This window comes from Pleurodeles waltl, chromosome 8 (genome assembly GCF_031143425.1).
Source record: "Pleurodeles waltl isolate 20211129_DDA chromosome 8, aPleWal1.hap1.20221129, whole genome shotgun sequence".
Classification (NCBI taxonomy): domain Eukaryota; kingdom Metazoa; phylum Chordata; class Amphibia; order Caudata; family Salamandridae; genus Pleurodeles; species Pleurodeles waltl.
This window is the reverse complement of record NC_090447.1, coordinates 453,184,332-453,208,627: the sequence shown is the minus strand read 5'-3', so window position 1 is coordinate 453,208,627 and position 24,296 is coordinate 453,184,332. Positions and strand designations below refer to the sequence as shown.

At 43.6% G+C, this 24,296-nt stretch overlaps 1 protein-coding gene across 1 annotated transcript in view; it reads left to right on the top strand.

The window, feature by feature from the left end:
- The window catches only part of REV1 (REV1 DNA directed polymerase), a 429,753-nt gene that overhangs the window by 186,244 nt on the left and 219,213 nt on the right, over positions 1-24,296 (top strand). The window contains exons 8-9 of the mRNA XM_069204390.1: positions 9,329-9,445; positions 19,990-20,113. Of these exons, the coding sequence (XP_069060491.1) occupies positions 9,329-9,445; positions 19,990-20,113 (241 nt within the window). The remainder of the gene's footprint in view (positions 1-9,328; positions 9,446-19,989; positions 20,114-24,296) is intronic.

The window sequence follows — 24,296 nt, the reverse complement described above, 5'->3', positions numbered from 1 at the left end:
AGATACAAGTGTGCTTAGTGCTTCTTCTATTTCCTCTACCGCATACCGGACATCTAGGAAGGCCTTCTCATCTTCATCTAACCACCCCCCTTTAATAGGTCCAAGATATTGCAGTATCTCCTCTTCTGTAGTCTTGACCGCTGCCTGATACAGTTCCCTATACAATTCCTTAAATACTTCCAATATCGTAGCTGTTGAGACCCAGACGCCAGCGCTGGAAACAGATTTGGCGGTTTGAAGGAACAATCCTCTATGCAAGAATCTCAGCTTATATATAATCAGTGGAAAATGGAAGATTTTGCGATCCAGCAAAAGAGAAATAACTCAAGGATTTGGGCCTTAAGGAGGTCATTGAGGGACGCCTATGTTCACAACCTGTTCTGCCAGCCAACAGACGTTACTTGCGATTCGTGGTAGGTCACGAGCACTTTCGGTTCATTATGACCCCCTTTGGCCTTACCAACACCCTTCGATTGTTCACAAAAGTGATGGTAGTGGTTGCAGCTCATCTGCGCAGGTTAGCGGTTCCAGTCTTCCCCTACCTCGACGATGTTGAAGGCGGACACCCCAGAAAGTCTTCTCCCACCTGCAGACTACAGCAAACCTTCTGCACTCGCTGGGGTTCACTATAAATGTGCCGAAGTCACACTTGACTCCCTCTCAGATGCTCCCTTTCATCGGAGCTGTTCTGGACACTGTGCAGTTTCTGGCTTATCCTCCTGAAAAGCGAGTCCAGGATATTTGGGCTATCATGCTGATGTTTCAGCCTCCATCCTGGATTTCGGTGAGAATGGCTCTGAGGCTGCTGTGCCTTAAGGCCTCCTACATCATGTCAGTCCAACATGCCAGATGGCGCATGCGGGCACTGCAGTGGGACCATGAAGTTCCAGTGAGAGCAGCATCAGGGGGATCTCTCCGACATGTTTCAGATTTCGGAGGGAACTGCAAAAGACCTGCATTGGTGGTTGTCGAAATCAGATTTGGTCCACAGCAGATCCCTCTCCCTTCTCCAACCAGATCTCACAGTAGTGACAGATGCGTCACTCCTGGGATGCGGTGGCCACCTGGGGAGGCAGAGATCAGAGGCCTCTGGTGTCCGGCGGAGTCTGGGCTCTACATCAGCCTTTTGGAGTTCTGCGTGATCCGACTTGCACTGAAAGCATTCCTTCGCTCTCTCAAAGGGAAAGTGGTGCAGGTGTTCACGACAACATCACCCCCATGTGGTACTGCAACAAGCAGGGCAGAGTGGGGTCGTGAACCCTTTGTCAGGAGGCTCTTCGTCTCTGGGCATGGCTGGAACTCCAGGGCATTTCCCTGGTTGTTCAACATCTGCCGGGCTCTCTGAATGTCAGAGCAGACAAACTCAGCTGTCAATCATGAATGGCGTCTCCATCCGGAGGTGGCGTGAGGTCTCTTTAAGCAGTGGGGAGAGCTTTGGTTAGATCTGTTTGCTTCTGCAGAGAAAGTGCAATGTCAGCTGTTTTGTGCGCTGGAGTTTCCAAGGTGGCATTCGCTCAGCAACACTTTTCATCACGAGTGGAGCTCAGGCCTCCTGTACGCCTTCCCGCCAAAACCACTTCTGTCCAGAGTTCTGAAGAAGATCAGGGACGACCGGGCACAAGTAACCATGGTGGCTCTGGACTGGGCACGAAGAGTCTGGTATTCCAAGCCCTTGAGCATGGTCATTCATCCTCCGATCAGACTGCCCTTTCGGGAGGATCTTCTGTCGCAGCAGCAGGGGACGGTCATTCACGCAAACCTGTCCAGTCTCTGCCTCCTTGAGTGGAGATTGAGTGGCAGCAGTTGACTGCTTTTGACCTTCCACCCAAAGTTTGTAATGTCATCTTGGCAGCCAGGTTTCCCTCCACCAAAACGGTATATGCCTGTCATTGGAAGAAATTTGTGGCATGGTGTATCAACAAGTCTATTGATCCCCTCTCTCAGAGGTTCTCCCGTTTATTCTCTCTCTTACCCAGCAGGTCTCTGCTCTGGGTTTCCTTCAAGGGATATTTGTCTGCTATCTCCCTCTCTGTTCAAATCTCCCATTATTGGGAGGTTTCTCAAAGGCCTCACACATATGTTTCCTCCTAACCCGTTCATAATGCCCCATTGGGATTTGGACTTGGTCCTCACATACCTCATGTGTGCTCCTTTTGAGATGCTCCGCAGCTGTCCTCTACGGCTCTGGACCCTTAAAACTGCCTTCTTGAATGCCATCACCTCTGCTCACAGAGTGAGTGAGAGCTCCAGGCTCTCTTCCTTCGAAGCCACCATTCCTAGCAGTACATCCTGAGAAGGTGGTGCTTCGTACCAGGGCTTACTTTCTTCCCAAAGTGGTGACACCTTTTCACGTAGGCCAGACAATCACCCTGCCTACTTTTTTACACAGCCTCACACCCCTTTCATGAAGAGGAGAGACTCCATTGCCTGGATCCAAAAAGTGCGTAGTCGTTGTACTTCAATCGAACCAAAGATGTCCGGGTGGACAATCAACTCTTTGTGGGTTATGTGGATGCGAAGAAAGGAAGGGCGGTGCAGAAGAGGACCATCTCGTGATGGGTAGCCCCTTGCATCAAGATGTGCTAATCTTTGGCGAAAAAGCAACCCCCTGAGGGTTTGCACCTCATTCAACCAGAGCAACTGCATCTACCACAGTGTTAACATGCAGAGTTCCAGTCCTGGATATCTGCCCGGCGGCAATGTTGGCATCTTTGCATACATTCACCAAGCATTACTGCCTGGACAGTCAGGACCGCAGAGACTGCTACTTTGGTGTGATCCGAGTTCGCGGCCCACCACCAGAGATGGTATTGCTCAGGTATCTAGTCTAAGGTAAGGAATCTGCAACTAGAAGTCTCTATCAGATGTACAAGTTACTTACCTTTGGTAATGATATATCTGGTAGAGACATATTCTAGTAGCAGGTTTCTTACTGACCCTCTCATCCTCCCGCACTGCAAACTGATTTCTAGGGACAGGAACTTCCCTTTAAGGGCCCTAGTTTTGCACACCATTCTCAGTGTTCTTTATGGCTCCGCCCTACTGGTGTGGAAAGTCGTGAAAAAAAAACTGATGTCTGTGTGGCGCCTATGTATGACTGCTACATCATCACGGCGACCACAATGTCTGCGGAGTCAACTGACGCCACCTAACGGTGTGCAGGGTACTGCTCAAAGAAAAATCTATGAATTCGATCTGGCGCCTGGGAGAAATTCTAAGGTAAGGAAATCTGCGTCTAGAATATGTCTCTACTAGATATATCGTTACTGAAGGTAAGTAACTTGTATATCTAGATACATGACTACATAAAGGGTAAATATGTATAAAGAAGATAATATATTAAGATTTAAAATTGTATTCTATAAACTCAGACTTTTAAGTGTTGGTGTACTTGAAGCTAATTTATTTGTGTATTTTTTTTTTTTTTTATAACTAATTTTTTAAACAAAAATCTTTTCCTGAGCATTTCAGTAATGAAGCACTTGTAGATAAACTAGTTATGATATTTACATATTGTGATAGATAAATAAAACATAGACCCATAAGCATCTAACCAGACAACCTATATAAAAACTATGCAATGACCTTTAAACATGTTAAGCATAGAATGATATTTTTAACTTTAAGTATTATATACATTTGTTAAGAAGACCTAAAGAATATCTATATATTTTAAAAACCATACTTGTTATACAGATTTGTACAAAGAAACACACATATCTAGATACATAAAATCAAATTATAAATGTTTACCTACAAAAGGATATATTGTACATTAGTGTTTGAGTGTGGTGGTTATGTAGGAAAAAGCCAACTCTTGAGTAGTCTTCTAAAGATAAGATAGTTATCCGTGGATCTTATACATGGAGGTAATGAATTCCTTAGTTTGGCTGTTTGAACAGAGAAAGATGTACCACCTATGGTCTTTTTCTTTTATGGTGGGATTTTGAGACGAGGTACCAGCCTTGAGCGGAGGTTCCTTTGTTGAATGTATTTGGTGATTTTATTCCTGTTGCATGTATTGCTGTTTGGATGATACACAGCAGTTTGAAGATGGACATTATGGCAACCGGTAACCAATTTTGGGCCGCTTACAGCAGGGGGAGATGTTGGCTTGTGGCTTCACATTTAGGATTAGTCCGGCAGCAGAGTTCTGAATCCATTGTAGTCTTTTCATAGTTGATAGAGATGATCTCAGGTAGAGGTCATTGGAGTAATCAAGTTTAGACAGTACAACAGTGATCGTAGCCTGGACCTTGTGTGGAAATCCCAGGTGGTGGAAGTTGGGTTGCAGAGGTTTCATGGAGATGAAACTTGATCTTGCTAATGTGTCCACTTGAGCATTGGTTGTTAACGTGAAGTCCATGGTAATTCTAAGGATGCTTACCTCCTTAGATACTTTAGGAGGTGGTCCTAGGTTGTCAGGCCGGGCGCAGAGTGGGTCATAATTTTTCCAGTCACCACATGAATATTTCCATTTTTAAAGTATTCAGTTTGAGATGGCTCCATGTCTTCCACTGGTCAACGGCTCTGAGGCAACTGAAGATTTTTCAGTTTCCTATGTCTTTAGGGCTTTCCAGTTTAAGGAGTATTTGTGTGTCATCTGCATAGCTGTAGTGTGTGAACTGAATTTCATGGATCTTTGCTGTTAATTACTTCATGTAGATGTTGAAAAGCATGGGTGAGATGACAGAGCCTTGTGGTACCCCTGCTTTTGTGAAGTATGGTTTGGATGAGAAAGGGGGAGTATGGATGACTTTTGTTCTGTTTTGAAGGTAGGATGTGATCCAGTCGGGAACAGTCCCCTCTATGCCAGTTTTGTAGGGTCTTTGTATTAGGGTGTCATGGTTAACTGTGTCAGAGGCAGCTGAGAGGTCCAAGAGAAGTAGTAAAGCAACCCCGTTCCGGTGTACTGTGTTTTTAAGGTCATCCCAGATGGCAAAGATGGCATATTCTGTGCCTCTTCCTGTGCGGAATCCAGTTTGGTAGTCTGAACTATGGAGTTATCTTAAGTGCACTGTGACATTTGAGCGAATGCTTCTCCTTCTGTCAGTTTGCCCAGGAAAGGGCTGCTTGTAATTGATCTGTAGTTATTGGGGTCATGCAGGTCCAGGTTTGTTTTCTTTAATAATGAGTGTATGCATGTTTTTTTTTAGGTCTTGTGGAAAGATCCCTGTAGCTAAAGAAGTATTGATGATTCTTCTTACTTTTGTGGCAGCAGAGGTAGACAAAATACATTTCTTGAAAATTTGTGGCACGCAACAGTCCGAAGGGCAGCCAGAAGACCTGCTTGCTTTGACCAGATCCATAACTTCAATTTATGGTATTTGTTTGAAGGAATGCAGAGGCTGGGTTAGCCTACTGTTGGGGTGGGAGAAATGTTTGCAAATAGGTTAGTGCTGGTGATTTTCCTTTGTTTTAAATAGGAGTCCAATGTGTCTGCTTTCATTGTGGAATGATTTGCCTGTTTGTCAGTGCATTCTTGAGTAATGACATTGATGAGTTTCATCCGTGCATTTAGGTTTACGAAATTCAGTGATAATTTTATTTAAAAATTTGTTTAGCACATTTAGCATTTTGGATTCTGTCTGAATAGTACATTTTTTGTAGCTTTTTTGATTGTTGATTTGTATATTCTGTTAAGTTTGCGTAGGTGAAGTTTGTCTTGATTGCTGTTTGTTTTGAGCCAGGTTTGTGGCAGCCTTGTAATTTGTTGTTTTATCTTTTTTGTTCTCTGTTTCTCCAAAATGCTTGTTTCTTTTTGTCCTGTTTTGTTGTTCTTATTGGTATTAGGATATCACAACCTTATGGACCAAGCCCATAATGCAAAATGAGAGCTAGGCTGCAGAATAGACTGTGCACAGTTGTCCCATAGTGCACATCGAGGCTCAGGTTGAAAAAGATGTAGGTGTAATTTTTGTTGACTGATTGGAATACTTCATCATGTGTGAGATCCTGCATGTATTTTCCTTTTTTTTTGTTTTTTTTTTGGTTGAGGGGGGCAGGGGGACAGTGGTTATCTACCCTTGGAGAAAGCCTGCTTGGGTGGATCTCGCGTAAGGTGCAGTGCTTCTTTCTGCTGGATCTTTTTATGTAAGTCTTTTGGATACCAGGGGATCTTCTTGAGCTTTGGTGTCCTCAGATTGGATCATTAGAATGGGGTAAATGGCATTGTAGCCTTTGCAGGGAAAGTTTATTTCCCCCATGGCAGTAATAATCTTTTGATTGAGAAGAGGAGCATACCAGCCAAAGTAGAAGGTGGAGAAACTGAACATGTCGATGGAGAAGGAAATGCTATAGATGCTGTTGCCAAGAATGAAGCATGGCACCAGCCTTCTGTAGAGAGCCATTCTCACCTGACTGGATGCGCCACTGGGAAGAGCCAGACCCCAAGTCTCCTACTGCCTCAAGCAAGTGTTCACTAGGTGTTGCAGAAGGAGTCGTTGAAGGGGAGTAGGAGGAGTCAGATTGGGATCCACTGGGATCTGGGACCTTTTGTTGACATTCCAAGTTAATGAGCCCAAATGTGTGGGTGGACAGGAGCACTGACCTCATGTTGGCATCTTAGTTTTCTTGGGGGACTATCCAAAATGCCTGATGGAAGGTGATGGTACCAGAAGCACAGGGTGAAAAATGTGAATAATTTCTAGACAGCCATAATTGACAGCCAGTTACATGTTTTGTTTGAGGGTGAATACTGCCTCCCTAACACTACCATGATCGATGAGGATGGTTGGCTTTAGTGCAAGCAGCAATAATAAATGTCCCCAGTGTCGTCCTTGTCTATGTGCACAAAAGCTTCTCTGATCTTGGCTCCTGTACCTTCTTCTGGATGCTGAGTTTTAAGGAAGACTCCCAGCACACCTAACACAGGTGATTGTTAACGAATAATTAAGGGAAATATTTGTCCTGTCGTTCAAAATTCTTCTTGAATACAGAAACCACGATTCTTCCTAAAGTGATTTATGATGGTTATTGCATCCCTAATACATCCTGACTAGGCAGACTTCATGCCCTACGGGTCTTTCAGTTTAAACTCACATTGTCTTTAGATGACCCGGGCTGAACCAGTTGTGTGGCCTTCAGTGATGCTCTTGACACCAAAAATGCATTTGATTCAATTGATTGATGCTTCCTATTTAGGGTCTTGCAGAACATAGATAGTTTTTTGTGTACTGTTACATTGCTTTATGCTGAACATACACAGTTTGGATTAGGTAATAGGACCCCGGAGGGGTGCTGACTTCCTCAGCTGCTTATCACTCTGATGCAAGAACCCCTGCTGTAGTGCATTATGTGAGGACCCCTGCTTCAAGAATTGGGTGGAAGGGTGTAGTTTGGAAGATTGGCTACCTTAATATGCTGTCAGCTATCTACACTTTTTTGCAGCAGCACTTGTACATAATATCTAGGTATATATTGTGACTTTACCCTGTTCCCTGAACAACATTAGTTGATGGGCCACCATGCGATATATCGTCTTAATGTAAGTAATGGCAGATTTGTTGTGTGCAAGAAACCAGGTAGGATCACAACAGCCTTCTGCTTCTGGCTAAATTTGAAGATGTCTTAAATGTGTACTAGCTGGCCATGTCCCTGATCAAGAGTGCTGCCCTATTCAAAATGGTGTCCCTACTACATTTTTTATACCTCTTCTAGAACACTTCATACTCTTTGTCCGAGGATTTCCTCAGTTGTATTGATCCTTTGCTTTTCAGGGAACCAGGTGCTCTAAAATATTGATGCCTACATTGCATAGATCTGTGTATGAGGATGGCATCTCTTTGCATCATTTGCAGCTCTATTACTGGTATGTCTCCCTTGATGGTTGCAATTGAATGATGAAACACCCATTTAGCGAACCATTGATCAGAAGTGACAGATGTGCCATTAACAGTAACACTTATACTATCTCTCTGGTTGAAAAAGGTTCGGGCGGTCACCAAACACAAGTCAGATAGAAAGACCAGCTGATTAGAAAAATTGATGGTTAGCAAGTTCTGTAAGATGACAGCCTTGTGTGGCTTACGAAACATGAGGATATTGTAATTATATTTAAATTTGGTTAAGTGGTTGGAAGACTGGAGATGAAATCCTTTTACAAACAGAATATAGAGATGGAGTTGGCAAAAAATGAATACTACAGATACCTTAGAACTTGCATGCCTAACAAAGTTATAATCTTATGGGGGCAAAATTCAGGACCACACCCTGGTGGAAATTGGAGTTTTTGATGAAGGAACTAAATGAGAGGGCAATCTTAAAAAAATTATTTTTTTTTTATTTTTTTTAAAGCTGCATTCATGCATAATTCACCCAATAATTTACGGCCCTGAGGAAAAGGTGGGAGTACGACTTTTCTCTTAATTGAGGACAAGGATTGTAATATATACAGTCATTTACTCTATCCCATCCCTAATAGAGTAAACAGTTTGGCTTCTAATATACATCAGTAGATACATGCTGCATCCCGTGCATCTGGTTAAGGAACTAACCTCCTTCTTCCATATGCTCTGAGGGTGTATTGTGATCACTTGGTTCTGGGACAGGGTGTACGCTGAGCTGATTACTTTTGGCTGTGCTGGGTATGCAGGGCAGTGTGATCCTGCTCAGGCATAATGTTGGGCTTGATGTTTACCCATTGCTTGTTAATGGGGAAGCTCCCTTGCCCCAGAAGTGAATGTGTGGCCTAGTTGAGTGGACTTGGGCATCACAGCGGAAAGGGCAGTTAATGATGAGTGTGTAAATCTAAAAAAGATTGAGAGCGTTTCACACTGTGAAAAGCTATCTAGATGTTAAGTGTAAAGTTCAGTGAAATGGATGAAATATTGGATTCACGTGACACTTTCTGGGTGGTTTTCAGTGAGCATCCTTTTTATTTCAATTAGGTTAATATTAATGTACGTGTGTCTTATTCAGTTTGTTGGACTTGAATTAATTTAATCTGATGTCATATTTATACTGATCCAAGTAATGTTTGTTTTGATGTATTTTATATTCATTCTGATGGGCTTTTATATCCCCTTTTCTGTTTTCTACCATATTTTTTTTAAGAGTGATTACAAAGCTCTACCGTTTCGCAGTGTTTTTAGGCAAATAACCTAGTAAGTCTCATCAGTTTTTGTTTTAATTATGTTTTAATATCTACTGTTTCATTTTTTGCTGTAATTTTGCTAGTGGTTTCTATTAGCAGTTTTGCATGTTCTTTTTCTTAGTGTCACAGTGTCATGAGGCCGTATGGGCAACTATGTGTTTAACAGATAGACTAAAACAGAACTACAACAATTGCAGTCTTTTAGAATGTAATTGTTTCACTTATTTTCTCCAGGGCAACCAGTGGCTGTAACAAGCAACAGAGGTGCAACAAAGATAACACAGCGTCCAGGGGCTAACCCCCAGCTAGAATGGCAGTATTACCAAAATAAGACCGAGAAAGGCAAAACAGGTATTATGAGTGCATCTGCATACTTTAATTGACATTATGTCACTAGTGTTATTAAATGTTCTCTCTGTCAGCAGAAGACTACTTGTTTACAAAGCTAAAGTTGTAGAAGAAGCAAAGTGCACTGTAAGAATTTAACTGGCACTCATGGTAGTTGAACATACAGGGAGTGCAGAATTATTAGGCAAATGAGTATTTTGACCACATCATCCTCTTTATGCATGTTGTCTTACTCCAAGCTGTATAGGCTCGAAAGCCTACTACCAATTAAGCATATTAGGTGATGTGCATCTCTGTAATGAGAAGGGGTGTGGTCTAATGACATCAACACCCTATATCAGGTGTGCATAATTATTAGGCAACTTCCTTTCCTTTGGCAAAATGGGTCAAAAGAAGGACTTGACAGGCTCAGAAAAGTCAAAAATAGTGAGATATCTTGCAGAGGGATGCAGCACTCTTAAAATTGCAAAGCTTCTGAAGCGTGATCATCGAACAATCAAGCGTTTCATTCAAAATAGTCAACAGGGTCGCAAGAAGCGTGTGGAAAAACCAAGGCGCAAAATAACTGCCCATGAACTGAGAAAAGTCAAGCGTGCAGCTGCCACGATGCCACTTGCCACCAGTTTGGCCATATTTCAGAGCTGCAACATCACTGGAGTGCCCAAAAGCACAAGGTGTGCAATACTCAGAGACATGGCCAAGGTAAGAAAGGCTGAAAGACGACCACCACTGAACAAGACACACAAGCTGAAACGTCAAGACTGGGCCAAGAAATATCTCAAGACTGATTTTTCTAAGGTTTTATGGACTGATGAAATGAGAGTGAGTCTTGATGGGCCAGATGGATGGGCCCGTGGCTGGATTGGGAAAGGGCAGAGAGCTCCAGTCCGACTCAGACGCCAGCAAGGTGGAGGTGGAGTACTGGTTTGGGCTGGTATCATCAAAGATGAGCTTGTGGGGCCTTTTCGGGTTGAGGATGAAGTCAAGCTCAACTCCCAGTCCTACTGCCAGTTCCTGGAAGACACCTTCTTCAAGCAGTGGTACAGGAAGAAGTCTGCATCCTTCAAGAAAAACATGATTTTCATGCAGGACAATGCTCTATCACACGCGTCCAAGTACTCCACAGCGTGGCTGGCAAGAAAGGGTATAAAAGAAGGAAATCTAATGACATGGCCTCCTTGTTCACCTGATCTGAACCCCATTGAGAACCTGTGGTCCATCATCAAATGTGAGATTTACAAGGAGGGAAAACAGTACACCTCTCTGAACAGTGTCTGGGAGGCTGTGGTTGCTGCTGCACGCAATGTTGATGGTGAACAGATCAAAACACTGACAGAATCCATGGATGGCAGGCTTTTGAGTGTCCTTGCAAAGAAAGGTGGCTATATTGGTCACTGATTTGTTTTTGTTTTGTTTTTGAATATCAGAAATGGATATTTGTGAATGTTGAGATGTTATATTGGTTTCACTGGTAATAATAAATAATTGAAATGGGTATATATATTTTTTTGTTAAGTTGCCTAATAATTATGCACAGTAATAGTCACCTGCACACACAGATATCCCCCTAACATAGCTAAAACTAAAAACAAACTACAAACTTCTTCCAAAAATATTCAGCTTTGATATTAATGAGTTTTTTGGGTTCATTGAGAACATGGTTGTTGTTCAATAATAAAATTAATCCTCAAAAATACAACTTGCCTAATAATTCTGCACTCCCTGTATAGTCATGTAGAGTACTTTATAGGTAAAGAACCTAAGACTGACACCGTTATTTTAGGGGTATGAAGGTTTGTCACTTTTGGTGTGTGGTGTTTTTAACAAGTTAAACTCGTCCTGGATGTCAGTTGGGCGGTGGTCTCCAAGTGTAGCAGCTGCCACCCATGACTGATTAGATGGTAATCTGTTGGTGTAGTTTGTGACCTGTAGCTGCCAGTCATTTGAGAAGAAGTAGCAAATCATTGTCATTGCTAATTTGATACCGGCTTCCTTTCGACCAGAGTTTGGAATTTAGTGCAGCTGATGTTAATTCGGGGTGAGTGAAGGAAAAGGTCCAGCATTGGAGCCAGCAGGTTGATGGGGTGATCCCCTAGGTCTGTGCTTCTAAACCTTTTGACTTCTGTGGATCCCCACCAAATCATTATTGGAATCCAGGGTCCCCCTACTGAATCATGATTGGAATCCTGCCCCTCCAACCACCATCTCCCCCACGGAGTCATTACTGGAAGCTGGGGAACCTGGCTTAAACATTGTCGATGATTTGAACCGCAAATCACTACTCAAAAAATACAGCGGCAAGCATTCATCAAACACATATACAATGATACATTTCATTCAATTTGCAAATAAATCTAAATAAAAAAATAACAATTTTAATAGGAAGTTTGGAGCTTTTCTAAATTCATTTGAAGCCACACATCGTCCATACTGTATTCTGTTTGATGCATTGGTCCAGCGAATCAATCTTAGCCTCCAATTTCAAAGTCCTTGACATATACAGTATGTTTTAAAAATGTAAATTGTACATTTAACCACTTTATTAATCTGCTAATTTTTTATTTTCTAAGAAGTCGTGGACCTCCTGAGTAGGCTTTGTGGACCCCCAGAAGTCCTGGGACCACAGGTTGGGAACCACTGCCTTAGGTGTTTGCATCTTTTGATGCTGATGAATGAGCAGCAGTGCAGTGACACAATGTCTACAAGCCATACTACCTGAGGCACTGAGGCAGCAGTCCCCATCAAAGGCTCTACCCTGTAGAAGTCCAAGTAACCTCTGCAGGGTAATGCTAAGCAGGTCTCTGTCTGCAGAAGCATGCAAACATTCCTGGAAGGGACTTGGTACATACAATGGCACAATTGCTCCATTAGTCTGACATCCTATTTTTCAAGTCCCAGGTCTGTTCATCCAGTCGTTTGGTGGTGCTGCTGCCTTTAATTCCCAGCATTGTCCTGGACACTGGCAGGCAACTTTAACAGAGAGTAATTTTCCATAGTCATGCACACGTTTTACAATCAGGAAAATAAGTGGTCATCTTCATACATTCTGAAGCTGCCAGTGCAGCACTAAAATCATTTGTGTTAAGAAATTGAAACTAGGACAGATGGTTGAGCTGCTTGCTTTTGCAGGTGCAAATTTGGTGATGATAATCTTGGCATAGTGTCTACACTAGTGCACAAGAGATTGAAATGGATAAGAGTAGAATTTGACAAATGATAGACCATGCCCTCGGGTGTCATTCAGCCTCAGTCTGCCTACAATACTTGCAGCTGTAGAGCGGGATAATCAGCGCTTCTATGCCTGAACATTTGCCCCTTGATACACTTAATACTTTGGGAGGACTGCCGGTCTCAGCAACATTACAGGGTCCTACACCCAAATTTTCACAACCTACACTTCCATGCATAGAGATTGAACAGCAGCAGGTAAACATGCTTGATTTGCCAACTGTGGGGGCGGGTATAATCCTTGCTGCCAGACACCCGTCTACAAAGTCTATCTATGCTGAGATAAATTGTTTGTCTTGTGCGATACCCAAACTACCGATCACTTACAGTACAATCTTTTGGATATGCTTTTGTTTGTATTTTCATTGGTCCAGCTAGGTATTGCAGTCAGTACAGTGAAGTTACTTTCTGACCTCTGCCATTTTTTTTGTTTTTGACAAGCTGTCTTATTTTAGTCACCTGTTGTAATGCATTTCATAAATGTTTTGGCACATGTGTTTCTGTCCAAATCACTCATGATGCCTCAGTGGTACTCATCTTGGTTTTGACATTCTTGATATTGAAAAGGTGAGAAATCTGCGGTGAGCTGGAGTATCCACCAGAAAGAGTGTTAACAAAAGTAAGTCTCTTGATAATTTCAGCCCCATTGGCAGATCTCTTTTGGCCCCCAGAGTAGTGGAGGCAGCCTGTGAGCATGTAGTACAGAGACTTGAGGGATCTTACTTAGGCACTTAAAGGCTATCCTACAGGATTTGTGAGCATGGAGACTGCACAGACCTGACAGAAACCATAGCAAGATTATTTTAGGTGGACCCTCGATTTCATCCTGAGAAGGCAAGAAACACAATAATGTGGTGTATACAAATATTTTTCTATTCATTACTCCAGTGCAGTAAAACCTTCAAAGAGTTATTGCTATAGTAATAAAAATTAGCACAGGTAAGTAATGAGAAAGTAACGTGAGAGAAAATATCAAACATCATTAAAACGCATTAACTGAACTCTCTTATTTTTGTCACTGTGAGAAAAATATACCAAGGACTACCTAACGTTCCTACGGTGTCTTATGTGAATGCAGGACTCCCTTTTTCCCCATGTTCAAGCCCATGTTCAGAGGAATTATATCTAATGCCCCTTCCGAAGGTCCCCCAGCATAACAACTCTCATCTCTAGCTTTAAACTGATTTTTTTTTAAACTATTTGTACACTAAGTAAGAATTAGTGACAGACGGTACTAGTTTCCCAAGATATTTGTGAGAACATAATGAACACAATGAAAATTCAGTTTCCCAGAGGGCCGGTGTATACTAATGCAAAACCAAAAGATCAGCAACAAAATATAAAGTATCCAAGCACAGCTGTGCAGGAAGGGGTGGCTGGGTGCCAAAGCAAGAATGGAAAAAGGTCCCTCCTCCCCTAGTTTTGTAACAATACACCCATAAATTGGAGTGGAAGTGTGGGCCTCTCACTCCACTGAACCTGTGCCACTATTAATTGCTACAACTTTGTCCGTGCATAAAAAGACAACATGAACTTGCAAGCAAAAACATATTATGTTACCCTAACCAAAGGCGGAGGCCAAAGTCCACAAACCATAGTTAAAAAACAAAACAAAAGGCAGAGTGTGCAACATGTGTGTGGTACTTATGGTCCTGCAGCTACATTGGAGACCTTTGCAACCTAGGGCCTTTGAATGTTTGTGGGATGGCCGACCTAAATACAGTTTACCAAACCTCATTTTGCCTGGAATCTTAAGTTAATATCTATATGCCGAGTCAAGTTCACATACTCTGTGCACCATGCTTGTGTGCCGTGGTGTATATCGGAGTGTTCATAAAGTTGTGTAGTTGTTCTACCTGAACCCTTATGTTCTTCATTGTGTGACGAAATGTCCTCTTCCTTAGCTGTCCACACGCTATTGAAGTTTGCACACAGCTATGAGACCTTCACAAGCGGGGTCCATAGGATGTCGAAAAGGGAGTCAGTGACCTTGATATCAGCCTTTGTCCCCCTAAGCAGAGAAGCCTCTAATTGAAAAATAGTTTTGTAGCAAAACTGCTAATTCAGTCTTGTGTTGTAATCAAAGAACTATTGTGAATAGGTACTTGTGCATTATAGAGACCACCGTTGATAATGCTGAGTTGTGGTCACAACAAATAACTTACCATACTAGCCTTTATACTTGATATAAACCTGCCAATGTTCTTAACATCTAGAATGTGGAAGTAACTGAATCTTAGTAGTCTGTCCATGCGTCCACCCACACTCACTGCTTGCTTGACAGGTCCACAACTGTACTGCAACAAAGCACTCTAGCTTTGAGTGGAGAGTGGTTTTAATGATTTTTTTTTAATGTACCTATATTAATTTTCCAAATATTCCATGGAATATTGCATGAATTCTCAAATTTTAAAATAAAAAAAATGTTTATACGTGCAAAAACACTGCAATCAGTAATGAGAATTACATTTTCGCTTCCATGGGATTGAAATTCTCCCACATCAAAACGCTATTTGGAGCCCTGAATACACTATAAAAAATACAGTTGTAAACGTCAGAAAATTTAGAAATGGACACTGTAATTAAGTAAAGCCCTGGACTTGACATAGCATAAAAAAGGCTGGAGAGTAGTATATTAGTGTTCAGAAAAGAATCTGAGGTAGCGACATGATCAGTGGCGTAACACAAAATGATGGGGGCCCTCGGCAGAATATCATAAGGGGCACCTGAGTCTCTCTTATATTGCAGATACTGATTGCCCCTCCCTAAAATTGCTTAATTCAAGTAGATACTAATTTAACATTTTGGGCCAGATGTATCAAGCTCCTGAAATCGCTATTTTAGAAAAGCAAAATGGGATGTATCAAAATTGCGAGTCGGTAATAGCGATTTCTTAAAATTCGCAAACGCAATTTGCGTGTTGCAAATACTGAATCACAAAAAAATTTGCAAATCGCAAAAACAACAAACCGGAATAGGCTGATGACATCACAACCAGGAAGTGAGTCCGCCTATGCTACTTCCAGGAGCCACACCCACATGGAGAAGGCAGAGAGACACAGCCCAGCACCAGGGATGCAGCTGTGTGAGCCAGCCAGGACCAAACAGCAACATGGCCAGTGATGGGAATGTGAAGGAGAAAGGGGACTGGAAGCGCAAGCTCAAATTCAGTGAGCAGGAATTGGAGGTGCTCACTGAGGAGGTGGTAAGGAACCACAACAAAAGTTTTGGGAAGAACTCACTCCAGGTACTTAAAAGTGAGAAGAGGAAATTGTGGTCAGAAATCCAGACCAAAATATGCACAGTGGCTGTTGTGCAGTGCTGTTTTGAGGAGATACGCAAGCGATGGTACAACTTGTGTTCCCATGCCAAAGAGAGGGAGGCCAGCAGGCTAAAGGAGGCAAGGAGCACCGGAGGAGGACCACCCACCCAGACACCGTCTACACCAATGGAAGACGTGGTGGAGTCCGCACTGCGTCCTGAAGCTGTCAGTGGTGTCACTGACATTGACACCTCAAGGACACCCAGCACCAGCAAAGGTAAGGGCAGTAATGATGTGTATGCCCATATGTGCATGTACCCTTAGAAAAATAGCCCCTTAGAAAATAGTTATTAGCTCGATGCATTGTGATAAGTAGTCCATGCCACATCTTACATACATGCCCATAAGGAAACAATGCCTTATGGGGGTGGTAGTCCACACCCCCTAAAGTGCTAATCCCACATATATAGCAAGTTAGTGTACAGCCACACAGAGGAACAAAACAAATAACTCGTAGTGATACGATGTTAGTGTACATTCATTACTATTGTGCAACATTTTGTGAAATATTCATAAATAACATGGTGCACATTTTCGTCGTAGATGTCCCAGGCCCTGATGCAGCAGAAGGTGGAAATGTGGGGGATGTCGAAACACAGCCACAGTCCGACTCAAACACCAGTGAGTCCTTCAGTATTGCACCAACTAGACGCAGGGCAAGGGTGTTACCTCTCCCAGAGTATAACCTGGACTCAGATGAAATGCCGGAGGAAGTACACACACCACCCCCCAGAGGCTAGATCCACAGGAAGACCGCAGTCCCTGCCCCCAGCATCAGTCATCTCCCCTCAAGAGGCGTCACGATGCAGGCAGACAGTGCACAGATGAAGGAGAGGGCCCATCAATCTTTGTCTACCGTGAAGCTTTCTTGCAGAAAGTGCAGTGCCTGCTTAGCAAACACATGAGGTCAATGCACGGCAGTTGGTGTCTCACAATGACAGTCTGAGAGTACTGCACAAGCATTTGGATGCACTCAATGAAAGCATGGGATCCACGCACAAGCAGTTGGAGTCTCTGAATGAGGGACAGCACACATCAGCAGAAAACACAAAGGAGTTGACAAACGCCATAAGGGAACTCTGCACTGAGATTCAGCAGGAGCGTGTCAGCTACTGTAGGCGCCATCAGCAATTTATGGGAAGGTTTGATGGGTTCTGCAGATCGGTCAATCGGCTCGCTTGCTCAGCTGCCTAGATTTCACGACGTGCTGTGGGCATACTGGTGGAGATGGCACATTGCAGTCAGGACGTTGCACAGGGATTGGTGCAAATAACCAATGTTCTGAATGCAATGCAGACAGCGCCCAGTGCTACAAATAGCGAACTTGGCGGTGGGGATAGTGAGGAGTTCTCTAGCCTCCGCAGTCTTACAGCCCCTGTGATAGATCTTAGGCGACGCAGTACCAGACACAGTACTGTCTTGGAACCCGCTACAAGAGGTGCCAGTGAGGCCACTGAACACTCAAGTGGAGTGCGTGGACGTAGGAAGTAATGTTGAGGACTACAGGGGACTACCTTAACATATAGCAGCACAGTTATACTATGATGCTAATAGTGTGACACTGTTACTCGCACATGTTTGCTTATAGTGCATAGCTATGTCCTATTGACACATATGTTACTTGAAGTCAAGGCAATAAAAATGCTAACTACAGAAATACATAAAATTGAAGTGGTGTTGTCATTACTTACATCAGAAATGGTTGCGTGGGATGTCAGCACGTCTTTGCCTGGCCTCTGCTGCACTGCTCCTGTCTACTGGGTGAATGGGTGGTAAGGGATCACCATCCTCATCTGAATCGGGCTCCGTAGGTTCCACAGGTATGCCCCTTGTCGTTGCAATGTTGTGCAACATAGCACATGTAGCCACAATTTTGCAGGTCATCTCTGGGCTGTACTTTAGTGCACCTCCACTCTTATGGATGCACCTGAAGCGCTCTTCAGCAGTTCAAAGGTCCTTTCCACCATACTGCGGGTTGCCCTGTTAGCAGCATTGTACCTCCTCTCGGCTGTCGTTGCAGGGCTCAGGTAGGGTGCAGTATATAGGCCCGCACTGTGTAGGCCCTGTCTCCTGGAATGAAAACAGAGTAAAATGAGTACTTGTTATATCTGATGTCACATTTACATCAATGCAACATTGCCAACTATCAAATTACCCAGTAGATATCCTTCAACAAACTCCCCAGCTAGTAGCCTTGTGTGAATTCCGCTGTGGCGAAAGATGTACGAGTCATGTGTGCTACCTCGGTATCTGGCCACGAGATCGGTTATGATGTTGGAGGCATTGCTAATCACTTGTATGTTCATGGACTGATGATTCTTACGGTTACGATAAACATACTCCGTGGCCAATGGTGGACGGATTGCTACATGTGTCCTATCGATGGCACCTATGACATTTGGGAATTGGGCAATCTGGTAGAAATCAATTTTTTTCTGTAGTAATTCCAGTGGGGGTGTTGGGGAATCTTATGTGCTCTTCAGTTTTGCTCAGCATGGCATTGAGAAATGCATTGAAAAATCGTGAGTGGGCACCCTGTAAGACCCCTCCTGCTGCTGCTATGATCCCTTGATAGCTCCCTGAGGCTAAGAGCATGTGTGGTGCACTGCAGTAGGGGTTGTAGATCAGCTATCAGGTCAGGTATCATGGCTGAGCTTAACCTGGACTTCTCATAAATTTTCTCCTCTGTCTGGTCAAAAAGGGTTATGCACACTCTGAAAATCCGCTCCTGTCTCCTCCTCCCTCTCCTCAAACCTGCCAGGATCCTCATTCTCCTTGCCATCACATAGAGTGCAGCCATTGTGGAAAACAGGCTGAGTCCTTCTGGGCCGCTTTATATAGGTTGCACCTGGTTACCACCTAATTTCAATTCATGGTAAATTGCATGTGCAAAAGGCCATTCTGCGAATATTCGCTATTTGCGACTCTTTGATGCATCGCATTGCGAAACGGAATTTGCGTGTACCAATCTGCGTATTGCAAATAGCGTCCTGATTTTGTGGATGCTGTCTGCGATTCGCAAACCTAGGTCGCAATTTGTGTAACGCAGATAGCGATTCTCTAAATCATGTCGCATATTCCGACATGCAAAATCATGTCGCAAGTAATCGCTATTTTAGCGATTTCCTTTTTTTCGAACTGCAAATGTCTTTCATACATCGTATTTGTCATTTTTGCATTCGCAAATAGCCAATTTTTGTGATTTGCACCGTTTATGAATGCAAAAAAGTTTTATACATCTGGCTCTTTGTATTTGCAGTGTGCTTCCTAGCACTGCCTATGTATACTAAATAGACAACATTGAACGGAGAAGGAAAGTGAGGTGACGAGACAGAAGCAAGCAGGCATGTACAGCCAGAAAACAGTATTCCAAATATTACCCTTCTCTGTACCTGTACTGTTCTGAATCCCCGGTTATGAATTGACTGTTACTTTCAATGCTTATGGTTTCTTTCTTTGTTTGCAAGCAGTTTGTAAACAAGATGATGAGGCCAGTGTCCCTTCTGGGAGATGGTTTCTATGCAGTAGAAAGTCCTAGAAGATTAATCATTTTTATGTACTCCTCATTGACTGGAGCCTGTTCTTCCTGCTTATGATTTTATGCCATTAATAAAACTGCAAGATAACATTTATATTTTCTGGACCTGCATCACAGTTGGGTATCGTGAAAATTTACTAACCCTTGGAGTATGCACTCCTTTAATAGTGTCCATTGTGCAATGATTGGAAGTCCGGTCGTATAGAACCCAAAAAATATATCAGCATAGCGATGATTCCTTGACCTACAACAGTGGAATTGGATACAATTGGCTCTTAAATCCAGCCATCATTCCATTTGATGACTCTTGAAATCCAACTTTTTTTTATTTTTTGCACGAAGATTTTGTTGGATCGTAATTCTTCAATGATTATTTAGCTGCAATTGGCAAGACATTTTGTACAGACTTGGTTGCTGTCCAAGACTATGTACTCTTTTTTTTTTTTCTTTTCTTTACAGCAGTTCTTAGTAACCTGAGCCTGTCGACTCTGCAGAGTCTTGATTCCGCACCGCCTATTGGTGAGGACTGTGATATCTCATCCTTGTCAATGGCTGAAATTGCATCTTGTAGTTATGAAGCTAGGTAAGTGGAATGCACTTTTCTTGCTAGTCCTTGCTAAAATGGCTTTCTCAGCAACAGTCATTTTTGGAATTTAAATTTCAGTACTCAGGCATGTCATGTGCTGCATATAAATGATTTAAAGAGTGTGGTGAAACCATACTATAATACTGACCCACTTATGCAGTGTAAAGCAAGTGTCAAAATGTATCACAGAGGACCATTTTATCTCTGTAGTTTAGGATGATACATAACTTCATAGAAATTCCTATTTTTTGCCCCCAGAAGAACTTTGGTCTTCCAAAACAAATTTGACACAAGCTTGGAGAAAACAACATTCAAAATGAAACCTTTTTGTGTGTGTGCTAAATGGGGTGCAGATTGGTCAAAGTAATCAAAAGTTATAGCTAAAGAGATCCACATTTTTTCAACTTTCACAAATAACATGGGAGATACCATAGAGCAAAAGAAGTACTAAATGAATGCCTTGTAACTCTTGGCAGCATTCTGTGCACTTTTCTGGTTTCAACAATTTTAGTTCAGCTATTTATATGGTGTCAAGCAAAAACCTAGGGCCCCATTATACAACGTGCCAAAGGGGCTCAGCAGGTGTGAGCTTCCACTTTCTTTGCCGCCCATCTGCCTCGGGCTCCTTGGTATTACAAAGGGATTGCAGTTTGTTCCGCTTTACCCTCTGTTATACAGATCACGCCTACATTACGTGTTCGCCAGCACAGTCTCCAGTGGGTGTTCCCTCCTTTGCATGGAGATATGGCCCTAACTAAAGGAGGGATCACTTTTTGCTTGCACCCACACCGTAATATAGATGCAGGCTTCAAAACAGAGGTACTGTCAGGGGTGTACTACACTGTCTGTGAGCCATGAAAAGGTGGTGCAATAAGGCAATGTTTCCAGCGCAGGTTTGAGTTTAGAACTGCCATTAACGCAGCGCATCTGTAATAGAACGCACTTACCAGGGCTGTGCTTAACCCAGCGAGTTTAAAGTATGTCATGGCACAGACCAGGGGAGTATGCCCTATACATGAAACTACTCCGAAGGTCCATGTGCCAGTGTTGTATATGTGGGTAATTCTTTGTTATCAAAGTATAATCTTTTGCAAACACCAGAAGTGTAGGTTATTGTGTCAGCATCTTTTCATACCTACTCCAGATATTCACAAGCATCACTGATTGCAAAGGTAATGAAAACCATGATGAAACTGTGCATGGTATGACCTATATCCTCGAGTGTGTTCACAGCAACCACTTTCATAGTTGTGCCATTTTTTTTCTTGAGTTCAGACATCGGGCATGACACATCACATTTGCAGATGTGGGATGGAAAAAGCCCTAGACTTAGGGGTCCAACTGCCACACTAAAGAAAGAACCACAGAAACACTCCCAAGTTCTCAAACACAGACCTCTTCAAATACTACACCAGCAAAGTTCTCACCCTTGCTTTCCCAACTGTCACAAAAAATACGTGCACGACACCACAAGTCATGTTGAGGTTTAAAATTGTACTATTACAGTATTTTCAAACATTGAGCAATATTTGGTAAGTCGGTGTGATAAGATTAAAATACATCTGTGGGTGGGGGTGTAGCCAAGAGGCAGACGGCTGGGATGTGTTTCCCTGCCCTCCGTCACAGGCGTCTGCAAATCCCCCTTAATCCTCCAGCTGGGGTTGACAAAGGGCCCGCTCTGCCTCACTCATGATTAAGTCTAAAAAAAGACAGTACTTCTGGCCAGATTCTGAAACCTCGTGCCACAGCCCCCAGGGGCTCAGCTGCTGTACGGATCTTGCCCTGCTCTGAAACCACATGGCCATGCAGACTTAAACCCCTTCTCCGACCTAGGGACCTCACAAGACTCTTGGTGCCACTTAGTACATTGGCTGGGAGCGAGGGGTAGGCCGCGCTACAACCTCTGTCACCCTGTGGTCTAGCGGCAGCACACTGGACTTTCACTCTTGAGACCGCTGCATATCCCACCTGTTGTCACACCAGGCACAGTGAGAACCTCGCATTTGATTGTGTCCACTGGTCCTACCTGATGGCGACACTCACCCACTTTGGGCAGTTCCTCAACTGGATACTGAGCAATTATGACCACCTTAGAGTGACTGTCATGTTGACCTGCCTTACATCGACCTCCTTCCCCATTTGTAGTGGGACGCAGCAGGGGTGTTCACGGTCACCCCTGTTGTTTGCTTTATACATGAACCCTATCCTCAAAGAGTGCATGAGCACTTGAACAGCACTGGTATCCAATTTGGCAGGAAAGACCACACCTTCTCTCTATATTCAGATGGTGGAATAGTGGCCCTGGATGACCTGCTGATGGCCCTTTTGGCATTCTTGGAGGAGGCAGAGCAATTCCAGGAGGTGGCTGGCTTCCAGATCAACATTTATAAGTCTCCGGCCCTCAACCGCTCGGTCCCTTCCCACATAGAAGCACAGCTTTCCTGCCAATTCTCCATACAGTGGTTGTCATGCACCATCCCTCACCATAGGATCCATTTGACCCCGACAGTGGCTGATACTGCAACGCTAAACTACCTAAACCTACTCTGGCAGGTCACTCACAACCTTGCACAGTGGCGATTATATCATATGTTGTGGTTCGGCCAGATTGTGTCAGTCAAAAATACCCCTTGTCCCAGAATTCTCTTGCTGTTCCAAACTCTACCGCTCGAACTTCCCACTGGAACGATCAAAACCTTACAACAATCTATGTACGGCCTCGTTTGAGAGGACAAATCCCCACAAATGAATTGTGAGCAAAGCTATCCGCCACTATAAAGGGAGGATTCGACTTCCCAAACCTCTTACCATATTATCAAGCTTTCCAACTCCGCTATATCGTAGAGTAGTCCAGACCTGAATCCGAGAAACACTGGCTGTTCATGGACCACACGGTCACATGCACACCTCTGTTTAAGGTACCCTTCCAGAAGAAGTCACAACGTGCCTGGGGTCTATGCTCTTCCCCGATCATCAAATTACTTCTGACGGGGACAAGGTAACAATACGCAAAGGCTTGATTACTTTTCCCTCACCCCATACACCCATAATTGGGAATGCTGATTTCACACCTCGTCTGGACCACACCGCACTCCAATCTAAGCATTCAAGTGGATGTCAATCCATAGGTCATCTATTTGGGGTAGACAGCATTCTCTCTTTTGACCAGCTTCGGGAGGACTTTGCACTTCCAGAGATGGAGCTGTTTCTTTACCTACAGGTTCTGCACTCGCTCTCTCACCCTAGTGTGAGGGTCAGAGCTCAACGATCACTGATGACCTTTGAGAAATGCGTCATTGCAAAAACTACAGATAAGAGTATGATCATAGACCTTTATATTACCTTGTGCCATGCCTCCCCAATTTCTAAAACCCCAGGACAGAAATGCTGGGAACTTGAGGAGGGTAGATGCCCCACACCCAAGGAATGGGTTGAGATACATTATAGAGTGCGCCACACCACATGCAACTCCTCATGTCTCGAGACAGCCACTAAGATCATCACCTGCTGTTCCACGCACCTCTATGCCTGCAGAAGTGTTACCCTACATGGAGTGCAAATTTTTGCCACCAAAGCAGATCACCTGGCACACTTCTTCACATATTATGGGACTGCCTTAAAATCACACACTTTTGGGAACAGGAACTTACTGACATAGACACACAAGTTCCCAGGTTTCCAGCCTATACAATCTTGGGGTTGCCCAACATACTCACTTACCCGCTTAAGTCCTGCAGAGGCCAGCACATTGGCTTGGCACTAGGGGTGATTCATCAAACCATTCTCACACACTGGGGCACGTCCGCAGTCCCACACACCTGGCTTGGCTTCAGTGGCTGTGGCATACTCTGGGTATGGAAAAGCTATCCCTGGTACTAACCTCCCAAGGAGACTCTCACAGGGGCTTATGGAAAGCATAACCCTATTATCCAAAGAATTCTGAGAACTGACTTGCGCCAAATATTTGAGACTGCCACGCCTCGTTGACATTGCCCTGCCCTACACCACTGCATACCGATTCTGAGGCAGGTTCTACATATAAAGTTTGAAGCCCTGATATAAGGCAGGTGCTTCTGAGTACCCTGGGGGATGGTGGGGGTGTTTCAACATGTTCTTCCTGTTTCTGAACTTGGGTCATTAGCTTCTATATGCGTATCTGCTGACTGAACATTGTGCATAA